The 11,803-nt window shown below is 34.2% G+C and overlaps 1 protein-coding gene across 1 annotated transcript; it reads right to left on the reverse strand.

Annotated features, from left to right (window-relative positions):
* Positions 1–274: 274 nt before the first annotated feature.
* Positions 275–2,427, reverse strand: LOC132176253 (transcription factor bHLH162-like). The gene is made up of 3 exons (XM_059588405.1): positions 2,138–2,427; positions 751–1,083; positions 275–597 (listed from the first exon to the last, which is right to left on the reverse strand). Exons 1-3 carry the CDS (start codon positions 2,270–2,272, stop codon positions 529–531), a joined length of 537 nt encoding a protein of 178 aa, XP_059444388.1. The 5' UTR covers positions 2,273–2,427; the 3' UTR covers positions 275–528.
* Between the last annotated feature and the right edge of the window lie 9,376 nt (positions 2,428–11,803).

Here is an 11,803-nt window from a genome sequence, read left to right on the forward strand (position 1 = left end):
TAATAGGTCAAAAACTAGAACAAAGATTCTCTAAAGCTACGTGAGGTGCTTAATTTCAGAATTTTATTAAAATTCAGATTCCCCACATAAAAAGAGTTGTGAGACCTACTTGTTCTAAACGGTCTAAAATATGATACATACAAGTGAAGTACTGTCACAATCACATCTCTTATTAAGCACTACCCAAACTATAAAACATTCCGATCCAATAATTATCATAGAAAATATACGCTCTGAGCGCAAGAGCTAAATTCAATAATGGATACTAAATATATATTGAGAATGACTCTGATATTGAACTTCAATTCGAAATTAATTTACATGCAGCAAAGGTAAATTCAAATACAAATTAACTGTTAACTCCATCCTTAATTAATTGGATCATCCCTCGTTATCTAATGATCCAAATATCCGGATCCCCAGACAAGAAAATCTTGATCTTCAGGTTTTGGAGAAAAGAAAAATGCATGAGAACTGAGTTACTCCCATCCTCCAATCTAATTAAATGATTTGCAGCAACAGATGGATTCAGTATACCAACTCCTGCAATCTTTGCAATACCCTTGAAGTATCAACTCCAACTCTAGAAATTTTTACCTACATAATTCATCAAATAAAAGTGAATTGTATTAGCAAATATATATATAGAACAGTAAAATGACGTATTTTAGGAAAACGTCATTAAACTAAACGCTTCTTTTTTGCCAAAGACTTTGGGATGAAAATAAGAATTATAGACGGTACGTGTACCTGAGCATGAATTGAATGGAAAACTTTATCACCCACAGTAGAAAAGCTAGAACTAACAACTTCAGCTCCTTCTTCGTGAAGAATACTTATAACTTCAGAAAACATGAAGTTCTTGTGCAACCCAGATATCAAACTCACTTCTATACTGGATCCCATGTCTCTTAAATCAATTACAGGCCACTTTGTGCCAATCTTCATCGTGTCAATCATCTTATTGCTATTACCTAAACTCGTTGCTTCTTCCTTCTCACCCTCTAATTTTTCTATTCTTTCCCTCAGCTGTTTTATGTAGGAGGCTGCGTAATCAAGCTGATCTAGCTGTGAAAGCATTTCCTGAAAAACAGGAAGAACAAAACAAATTAAAGAAATGATAATAATAATTATGTGATTTATTGTGAAGGGGTAAATTAATTAATAGAGACAAGTAATAGAGACAAAAGAAGATTTAACTTGTTAAACTTAAAAAGGAAAGGAATATTGTACACAAGGGTTTCCTTTTTTGTAAGAAAGTACATAGAATAGATAGGGCGAAAACACACTGAAAACTCATTTAGGCGTGTTTAAATATTTTTTTTTTTACTTAAAACGGGCAGTAAAGAACACATCGGTTTCCTTTTTTGTAAGAAAGTAAATATATACACGGAATATCGAGAAAACACACACTGGAAACTCATTTTAGGTGTGATTATTATCATTTTTTTTTGGGGGGGGGGGATAATTAATATCGAGAAAAAAGAAGAAGAGAGGAATAAAAAGAGTTTTAACTTTCTTTCTTTTTTTTTAGAGAAATAAAAAAAGAAAGGATTTTTCCAAACACAGCTATTATTTTGAAAAAAAAAAAACACTTTTTTAGGGAATAAAAAGATAATTTTGAAAGAATTTGTATCAAGATTTTCATGGGACCAGCCCTGAAGCTCCAACGTGGTTCTGCTCCCAGATATGAATCTGTCGCTAATAATTCGAAAGAAACTCAAGGAAAATGGCCTGATATTTTTTGTCTCGCGCGTGGGAAAGTACTAGCTAAGAAGGCCTTTGGATCTGTGGCCACGAAAGACTGCAACAAATTAATAAATACTGAACCAAAAATATCAGTAAATGTTGAATTAGAGACATATATATGCAGGTTTGGCTTTGGCATCTCTCTCCCTCTAATTATCCTAATTAACTCTCTCAACATTTTGATTAATCCATATATATGGACTTGTACAAATTAATTCATACTTACCATAACTAGAAAACCCAAAAAAAAAAAAAAAAATTGGCTAACTCCTTGACGCTCGCTGGAACTTTACCTAAACCGTGTGGAGGGGGCGCTATTCAGACGGGTGAAGCTAAAAAGAAAAAAATCAGATTGCAAGATCAACCATGGTGGAGTGAGTTATAATACCTTGGAGGGTTTGATGTAGTGGGGGGGAATAAGAGAAGCAAGCTTGAAGCAAAGGCCTTTCATTTGGATTCTTCTGTTTCTTTCCACCATCTTTCTGTCAACCTTGGATGCCTCACTGTTGCTGCTCTTCTTCATCTTCACTCAGAGAGGAGACACAGAGAATTAAGAGGTTGCTGGAGGGATCTGAATTTGCAGTTCATTGTGAACGTGTACGTTGTATGTATATATAGAGAGACAATAGAGTCTATGGAGATGGAGAAAATATGACAATAATAATAATTGAATTTGAATTTCGGAAATTGAAAAACAAAAAGGGAGTTTTGGAACCGCAGCGGAAGTATCCGTTGTCAAATGCCCGCCAGAGAAGGTAGAAAGGTGGGGCCCAAAAGGCTGGCTGATTGGATAAGAATTGCGTATGACCCATTCTACATACTACGTGGTACTACTGACGTTCGTGTGAAAAGGGGGGCTTCGGCTGCTGCTACTGGCTCACTCACTGTTGACCTTTTCACATGATCCCATCCTAGTCTTTCCTTGACCGCGCATCCACGCTTCCACCGCCCATTGCGGAGATTATACAATCTGGTGGCTATATATGTATAGTAGAGCTAGGATGCATGTCACCTTCCAAGTAGGGATAGAGCCAGCTTTTACTTTGGAGACGGACCAAGAGCCAGATATTTTTTGAGAGGAATCAATTGACAATTTTTTATTTTTTTTGCCACTCCTAGCCCCCCTCCCCCTCCTCCCCCCAAAATCGGTCCCTACCTCCAAGACTTTTTGCACGTCGCTCCATATCTAACAATATTTAGGGTCGGGTATTCTCCAGCAATTTTAAAAGTTTATCTTGTGTTACTCTAAAAAAAAAATTAACTTTTAAAGTTATTATTCAATTAAAATTTAATAATTATCAATCACAAAGCTAAAGAAAATTTTAAAAAACACATCAATCTTGAAGAAATACATGCAAGAAGGACTTGTAGCATTACTAGCATCTCCCCCTTCAATACTTCATTTAATATTGTAATTCGAAACAAACAATACTATGTAATATATTATAATTAAAATGGTAATTTATGGTTAGAATTTTGTTTTACTGCATTTTTTTTAATTTTTTTTTTTGACACCACCCTTTTTCACTATTTTTTTCTTTGTTATTGTAGCTGACGTGGATTGATGTGAAAAAAATGTAAGAACATTTGATATGAAAAAGTAATATTTTGTAAGTATCATTATATCTATAAAATTTAACCTTAACTATAAAATGAGTCTTTTTCGACTATGTTGATTCTTGGTTTGGTGGATCTGGTTGAAGGCAATTATTAGAGGTCATTTCTTTGGTTTTCCTGAGAATTATTAGAGGTTGATAGCTAGTGTTGATGGACATCCTCGAAATGGTTGGGACCAATTATTAATTACATGTACCTTTTTTCTATTGGCTTCTTGCGATTCATTGCAATTTGTTTTGGCCACTCATGGTCCAAGAGCCAGTTCACACACACACACATGCACGGGGATCGATTGGGATCTCAATTCTTTCTCCATCTGTCCAACGAAGAATTGGTCATGGAGACTGGAGTAATAGCATCCTCTCTTTCTCTTATGTAAATGCCTTGTTCTTTCGGCACTTTCGGCTCAAATTTCTTGCTCAAATGGGGGCAGCTTCCTTTCACACTGTCTAACAACAACAAAAAAAATTTGAAAAATGTGGCCCGAAAAAGGAAAATATAAAGGCAAAAATTAGGACTTCAAGGCTTGCTCACAATAATGACGTATTTTGTTTTGGATTGGACAAAATCATTTTCATGATAGAAGGAAGCTCTTTAATTTTCAAAGACGTGAGAAAGTGGAAAAGATGGTAATTAATTACGACTAAGAGAATTAATTGTGTAATGAAACTATATATACTTCTTCTTTTTTTTTTTTTTTTTTTTTTAAGGAAAACATAACATTTCATTCAATAATATCACGAACATAAAGTTCTTACATCACAGAACAAAGGTCTGAAGCAACCATAACATAAAGTTACAAGATTATCGGGTTTAATATAAGATTCGAGACCAATCCGCTAACCCATGACTAAAATCAGATTTAATACTAGATCTGTGACAGACATACTCAACCAAATGCATAGATAGCAATTATTCCTCGACTCTGAGAACGGAAAAACTCTCACGCCGAAACTCTTCCTCCTCGACCCGAAGGCCAGTATAATGATCACATCCACAACCCAAAGGTCTGGATCAAAACTAATTAACCCGAAGGCGACATAGATTGAGTGAGAGAGGAAGAAGCCTTATTACAAACCGAACAACATAGGAAAATTAAACAATACAGGAAAAAAACACACGCCAAAACACAAATACATGTTAAAGAAGCAACAAAACAGGGAAATAAAACAAGAAAAGAAACAGCACACTCCAATCACGCATACGTCGAGAACCGAAAACCGAAGGGGCTTTGGAAGCTCATCCCGGCGGGGACGCGTCGAAAGACACAACAGTGGACGGTGGGCGACGAACAGGCGTGGAGAAGACCGGCAAAGCAGGACATGAAAACAACCACAAATTAAAAAAAAAAAAAAAAAAACAAAAAAAAAACAAAAAAAAAAAAACAACAACAAGGAACCACAAAAACAGGGAAAAAACAAGAAAAATGAGCACAAAGTGGGAAGACGGTAGCCAGAAGGGGGTTAAGGGAGTTGGACCCGTGTAGGCCGGAAACCACCGCGTAAGGGGCGTGGGAGCTCGACGCGGTGGGGACGCATGAAAGAAAACCCTAATAGCGGGCACTGAAGCGGCGACACAGGTCGGCGGAGACCACAGACAAAATCCGAATCCACAAAGAGCCAAAACAAGGCCAAGGAGCTCACTATAGAAAATGAAGGCGGGGGAAGAAAAACGGCAGGAAATGGGCAAAAACTGAGAAAACAGAGGGGGAAAGGAGAGGCAAGAAAGGGGAAGAGAGGAGGCACCGAGGCTAGGGCATCAGGTAAATAACTAGCACCGGAACGAGGAGGACGAGGGGAGGAGGGAGGCAGCCAAACGGCCAACCTTCCTACCCTGTGTGGTTGAAGGGTTTCACTCTATATATAAGAGCATTCACATTGAGCTCTTTAAATTTGGTTTTTCTTTAAAATTTTGAAAAAAAAAAGTCATTTAATAAACTCTCTACTCTATTTCAATTTTAACTTTGATCAACAAGGCTCTCCAAATACCAAGTACCAAAAAGTGAAAGTTATTTAGTTTTTTAATCTTATATATTAATTTTCCTTCTCTCTCTCATCTCCCAAGAACAAAAAAATAATTAAAAAATAAGAAAATTGTTGTGCACAAAATTAAACTACAGGATCCCAAAGAAGCAGAAAATAGCAGAATAGAAGATAGATCAATCACACATGACACGAAGATTTAAGTAGTTCGACTTAACAAGCCCACATCCACTGGCGGAGACAACCTGAAGGAAATTCACTAACAAAAGATGAAGTACAAAGATAACGGGGAAAAAATCACTCAAAACCCAAAGCCCCAATACACCGAAATCTCACTCTCACACAAAAGAGAAAAATACAAAAGAGAGAAAAATTGACAAAGAAAACTCTATTCTTCTCTAAGTGCCATAAGGCACAGCAAAGTGATAAAACCCTAATGAGATGCGGCTTCTAAATTTTTCTCCTACATCACTTCACAATCTATAGCCTCTCTTTTATAGTTAGCAAAGTTGGTTTACTTCTCCTAAAAAGAGGAGTATTGCAAAATCAAAACCAACTCAAAGAAGGAAAAAGAAAAGAGTGGTTACAAGGACTTGAGATATTCAAGGTACCAAACAATAAACTCTACCTTAACTTGAATTTCATCAAGTCCCCAATGCAAATCTCCTCATGACGTCTCCTCCAACACCCACACGGGCAATTACAAACTACAAACAACAAGCATGTCCAAGCAAATCTTGAACTTGCGAACCGGAATTGGCTTAGTCAACATATCCACTAGATTTTTCTCAAAGCCAATTTTCTTCAATATGATATATCCTCGTGTCACAATCAGATCACCAACACAATCTGAATCGACATACCCAATGACATTAGAACCGATACCACTGTCTCTGTCAAAGACTAAGCCAACATCTGTAGCACCCCGTAAATAATGGAATATCAAATTCACTGCCGGCCAGTAAACCCTTCTAGGATGAACAACACTGACTGCATGTGAAACATCTGGACGCATGCACTCCATAGCATACATGATGCTCCCAAACACACTAAAATAATATAGATGCAACATGAAACACTCCTCCCTTAATGATGGCACCTTTCCATCCAAAATATTCACCAAACCTTATTGTCGCATTAAATAACGCGTCTTGATACGCCAAATACTGAAATTATTCTGACCATCAAATTTTTCTACTTCAAATTTTGCAAAAGCCATCCCACAAAAAATAAAGAATCTAGGCTCTGATACCACTTGTTGTGCACATAATTAAACTACAGGATCCCAAAGAAGCATAAAATAGTATAATAGAAGATAGATCAATCACATACGACACTAAAATTTAAGTGGTTCGGCTTAACAAGCCTACATCTACTGGCGGAGATGACTCGAAGGAAATTCACTAACAAAAGATGGAGTGCAAAGATAACCGGGAAAAAATCACTCAAAACCCAAAGCTCCAATACACCTAAATCTCACTCTAAAAAAAAAAAAAAAAAAAAAGGTTGACCAAGAAAATTCTCTTCTTCTTTAAGTGCCATAAGGCACAACAAAGTGAGAAACCCTAATGAAATGCGGCTTCTAAATTTTTCTCCCACATCACTTCACGATCTATAGCCTCTCCTTTATAGTTAGCAAAATTGGTTTACTTCTCCTTATTGAAAAATCAAAACCAACTCAAAGAAGGAAAAAGAAAAGAGTGGTTACAACTTTGAAAGGCCAAAACAAATAAGACAAAACTTGATGGGCCCCATGTGAAGGACTTGAGATATTCGAGTCGTGATACAGACAACGCCGGCATGCTTAGCACGCCATGCAATTTTTTTTTAATTTTTTTTATTAAAAAAAAAAAAAAAAAAATTTGTCTGGCGTGCTACGTTCTGTTTTACTTCACCCGAGATATTCAAGGCACTAAATAACAAAAATAATAATATTTAATTAAAGTAAAAGAAGATATAGAGAGTTTGATATTTGATTCATTTTAAAAATAACTTTTTAAATTAAAAAATAAATAAATTTTTCTCTTCAAATTTAACTTTTATTTAAAAAACTCAATATGAATGCTATAAGCTGTTTGCATCCCATCATATGAGTGAAACATGTCTTGGATCAAAGGATGTGGAAAACAAAAAAAGAAACCAAGTAATGTGGTATTCATTGCAATCAAAGTAAATGTTCACATGCATTCAATATTTTTCCTTGCACATTTTTAAAATGTTAGTTTTCTTTTCAAAAAATTTTATTGAGATAAATGATTTTTATGAAATATATATATATAATATTTTTGTTTTTAAAAAAAAAAATCTATAATTATTTGAAGTACCCAAAATATATGGCAGCTTCAAAGCGACATAATCTGACATGATAATCTATGGTAGAAAGACAGAGAGCTGGTTGTCGGAATACCACACGTTTTCACACGACATTACTCCCCCCCGACACAACATTGAAGACACCAATAGTAAATTGCATGCAACGCAGGGACAAGCTATTTAGACATTTATTAGTATAGTGTCTCTATCTTAAATGTTTGTGCATGTTGTGGGGTAATAAAGGGCGGCTGCCCACTGATGAGCCCCCGATTTACAATTCACACACACACATATATATATATATATATATATATATATGTCATCATTTAATTTCAATTTTAACTTCTTTTTTTTTCTCTTATTTCCTTTAATTTCAATCATATAGTTCATAGGGTCCCATCGGCCAAAGATCGACTTCCCCCCCAAAAAAAAAACAAAGGATTGTGGAGAGTGGGGGATCCTGTACAATCATATACTTAAGCCACCCTTCACTCATTCAGTGGATCTTGCTCCCTAAAAGGACAGCAAGAGAAGAAAATAAAGAGAAGAGGATATACACTCAATTATGTTCATTTTTTTTCCTCAGATTAAGTTTCACATTTTTAATAGTATAATATATATATATATATAGTCACATCATTTAAAATTTTAAATAATGTGATACTAGTTCCTATATGCTGGTTTATGTGGTAAATAGATGGCTATAATCGAGTCGAGTTGAGTTGAACTTTAGGATTTTAGGGCTGACTCGTTTACGAAGATGCTTATTCGAGCCGAGTTATTAAATGTGTGTTCAAGCTAGGCTCGTTTAAAGTTTGAACGAGTTCGAGCTCAGGCTTGAGTTCGTTGAGAATGCTATTCGAGCTGAGTCGGGCTTAACTCGAACTCGAGCTAAGCTATTAAATTCTTTAATGCATGATCCGAGCAAAGTTCAAGCCCGAATTTGAAAATAACCTCTAGACATTTATCTATAATATAAATATTAACTAATTTATATTACATGTGTATTACTAAATTACTAATATACATACATAAATTTATATAACTAATTTTCAGTAATAAATTAATATTACATATATGAATGAGCTAACAAGTCAGGCAAACGAATCAGTCAATATTTAAACGAGCTGAACTCGCGAGCCCTTATTATGCGAATTGAGTATGTATCATTTATTAATCGAGCGGGTTTGTACAATATTGAGCTTGAGTTCGAATCGAGTTAAATCAAGCAAGTTTCGAACGGATTATTAAATGGACTGGTTTATTTACAGCCCTAGATAAACTTATAATTATCTTATTATTTTTTGTATGGTAGCGAGGCCTATATATATATACCATTACTCGTTGAGAGGAGTTTAGAATATTAATAATTGACCAAATTTATTAATTTTTAATAAATTTGTATTTTGAGGATAATTGCTAATATCTCTAGATGTTAAATTGATGAAGCTAAGCTAAACGTGAAAAGCAATTAAAAGAAAATTGACTGTTGAATAATTTATGACAAGACAATTAAGTAGCGTACATGCGCTGGAAAGCTGCGTCCAATGAGATCACACAGATGTGCGACACGTTTGTTTCGGGGACCATGCATTTAGCGACAGGAGTCATGTTCTGTGTGGTCAATCAAAGATCATGAACAAGACATACGAAAACTACGACTTTGACCAGTCAGCACTATTATATATACTCTGTTTGAACGTCAACAGAATCTACTCTACAGATTGACAGATCGGACGCCGGGGGCTCAACTAAATTATGAAAAACGAGTTGTGTAATCCTCCACGTGCATTTTTTTTTTTAACGGAATGTATTTTCATGGATAAAATACCAATCAAACCTTAGAGCTAGGATCGATCTCAGCTGGCACAAATCTTCTTTAATCTCATCAATTAAATGGCCAATTTTACTTCAATTCTTAGCTTTAATCGCATTTACAATCTGTAGGACACCCTCCTCCAAAATTATATCATAAAATTTTTTTGTAGTACTAAACGTAGCAAAAAAAATTTATGTGCTTTCTACTATAGTTCATAGTTTTTGTGTATATCAGGTATTGCATGCATGTAAAGTATAGCATTACTCTTGGGATAAATTTGAGTAAATACAAACACCCTAAATCGATGAATAATAGTTAGTGTTGGGCTCTTGGCTATGACTCGTGAATATTTGATAAAAGAACTTTCATTTGAAGAGGGATGTAGTCGATATAGCAATATTGGACTCATAGGTGAGGGGAGATTGTTGGAGTAACAAATATTTAAGTCTCACATTAAAAACATATCATAAGAATAAATAGTTAAGATAATACAAATGAGTTTAATTAAACCCATTAGCTTAATATTTTAGGTTGAGTAATGTACTAATATATTATAGTATGGTCTAATTAAAAATCTTCTTATACAATAAATCTCCCCAACACAAAGAATTGCTTCTTACTTATTGGGCACCTATTGTGAATGCTCTTAATTATTCTTATAATGTACATGCAGCACAGGACAATATAAGAGTATAAATGATGGGAATTGTGAAATAACATATTTGTTTATTTAATAAGTGGTAATTTCATATTTCATGAAAATTTTAAAACATATTGTTTGTTGAATCACCTTTAACCCAAAAGCTTAAGATAATAGGAGAGAATCAATTTATTTATATATTTATTTTAATTCGTAATGTAATTCATAACGTACATATAGTACAAGTCACTGTATAGACAACGGGAGACGTTGTTTCAACACTGAACAATGTCTTTGAGATGATGTCGCCTACAATGTCTTTGACATGAACAACACATGGTAGCTGGGCGGCTTGACTGCATGCGTGGTAGCCAACCCATGAATGGAGGAGATTAATCAACCAAATCGTCTTCAAATGAAGTCCATGTTAATCACAGATAACATATGAATGACTTTCCTTGCTCTCTTCCCCATTTGATTACGTGACAATGAAATATGTAGACTTTTAAGAAAACATTGCATGTGGAGAAAATTCCATTTATGTTTGTGAATTTTAAAAAAAATGCGATTTAAAATAACGATTTTAAAATATGTGATTTGAAAACGTGATTTTTAAAAATAAAGTTAAGGATTTAGCAAAATCGTGGTTTGACTTTTAAAATCGCAATTTAGCATTTAAAACTGTGCGTTTTCAAAAAAATACCTTCTTATTTGCTATGAAAATCCAACAATTTTTTTAAAACGCAATGTCGCAATTCAAAATAATTCATTTTCTGTGACTTTGTTTAAAATTATACTTTCTATTTATGAAATCGCAATCTCAAACACACTATAAAATTTGTTGGCACTTATAAAACAATTAAGTTTGATGTCATATTATCTTCACCTACTCCAATTCTAATATAAATATGAGTTATTTATACTGTAAAGATTATTAAAGAATAAGAGCAAGATGTCGCCCTTAAGCTTTGCTTTAGTGGTAGATGTACGTGTTTAAGTCTAACACTAAACTACCCATAAATCCTTATCTCTATTTCTTCTCTCTTCCACTTTTCTATTATATTAAGATTTTAGTCTGTGTGTGTTTCAAAAGTGATACAGTATGGTGTAGTGGAAAGCTTAATTTGCAAACATAATAACTCACAACCCTTCTATAATCTTAGAAAATTTTAAGAGTTACAAGAAAACTAAAGAACAACTCTCCTTTGGAAGGGTAATGCTAAACATCACGCCCGGCGTGTTGTACGCAGGGGTGATTTATTATTTTAAAATAATAAAATAATAATATTTTAATTATTTTATTATTTTAATTATTAAAAAAAAAAAAAAAAAAAAGAAGAAAGAAGAAAGAAGCCTGGCGTGCATGAACAGTCATGCACACCGGCATTGTTAGAATCATGACCCCCTTTAGAATATTTCTTATCGATAAAACTGAGAAAATAAATTATCTAGCACGGTTAATCCATTTTTATTGAGCTTAAATAGGAGTTGATTAGCAACTTCAAAAAGAAAATTATAAAATTGTTCTTTATTTAAAAGATTGCAAATTCATTCAATCGATCAAAAGTTTATCGAAGATCAATCAAACGTTCAATTCTTTCTTCTGTGGCATCAATCACAAGTTCAATCAAACTTTCTAAAAGAGATTTTTTAAATCTTTATTTACGACTCGTTTTAACTTAA

The sequence above is a fragment of the Corylus avellana genome, chromosome ca3, assembly GCF_901000735.1.
Source record: "Corylus avellana chromosome ca3, CavTom2PMs-1.0".
NCBI lineage: Eukaryota > Viridiplantae > Streptophyta > Magnoliopsida > Fagales > Betulaceae > Corylus > Corylus avellana.

Bases quoted from the DNA above. Each gene is read 5' to 3' on its own strand.
- LOC132176253 (XM_059588405.1), bottom strand. From the start codon at position 2,272: ATGAAGAAGAGCAGCAACAGTGAGGCATCCAAGGTTGACAGAAAGATG. The intron at 1,084-2,137 runs GTATTATAACTC...CCTGTTTTTCAG, and splicing joins ACTACATCAAACCCTCCAAG to GAAATGCTTTCACAGCTAGA. The intron at 598-750 runs GTACACGTACCG...TGAATTATGTAG, and splicing joins TCCATTCAATTCATGCTCAG to GTAAAAATTTCTAGAGTTGG.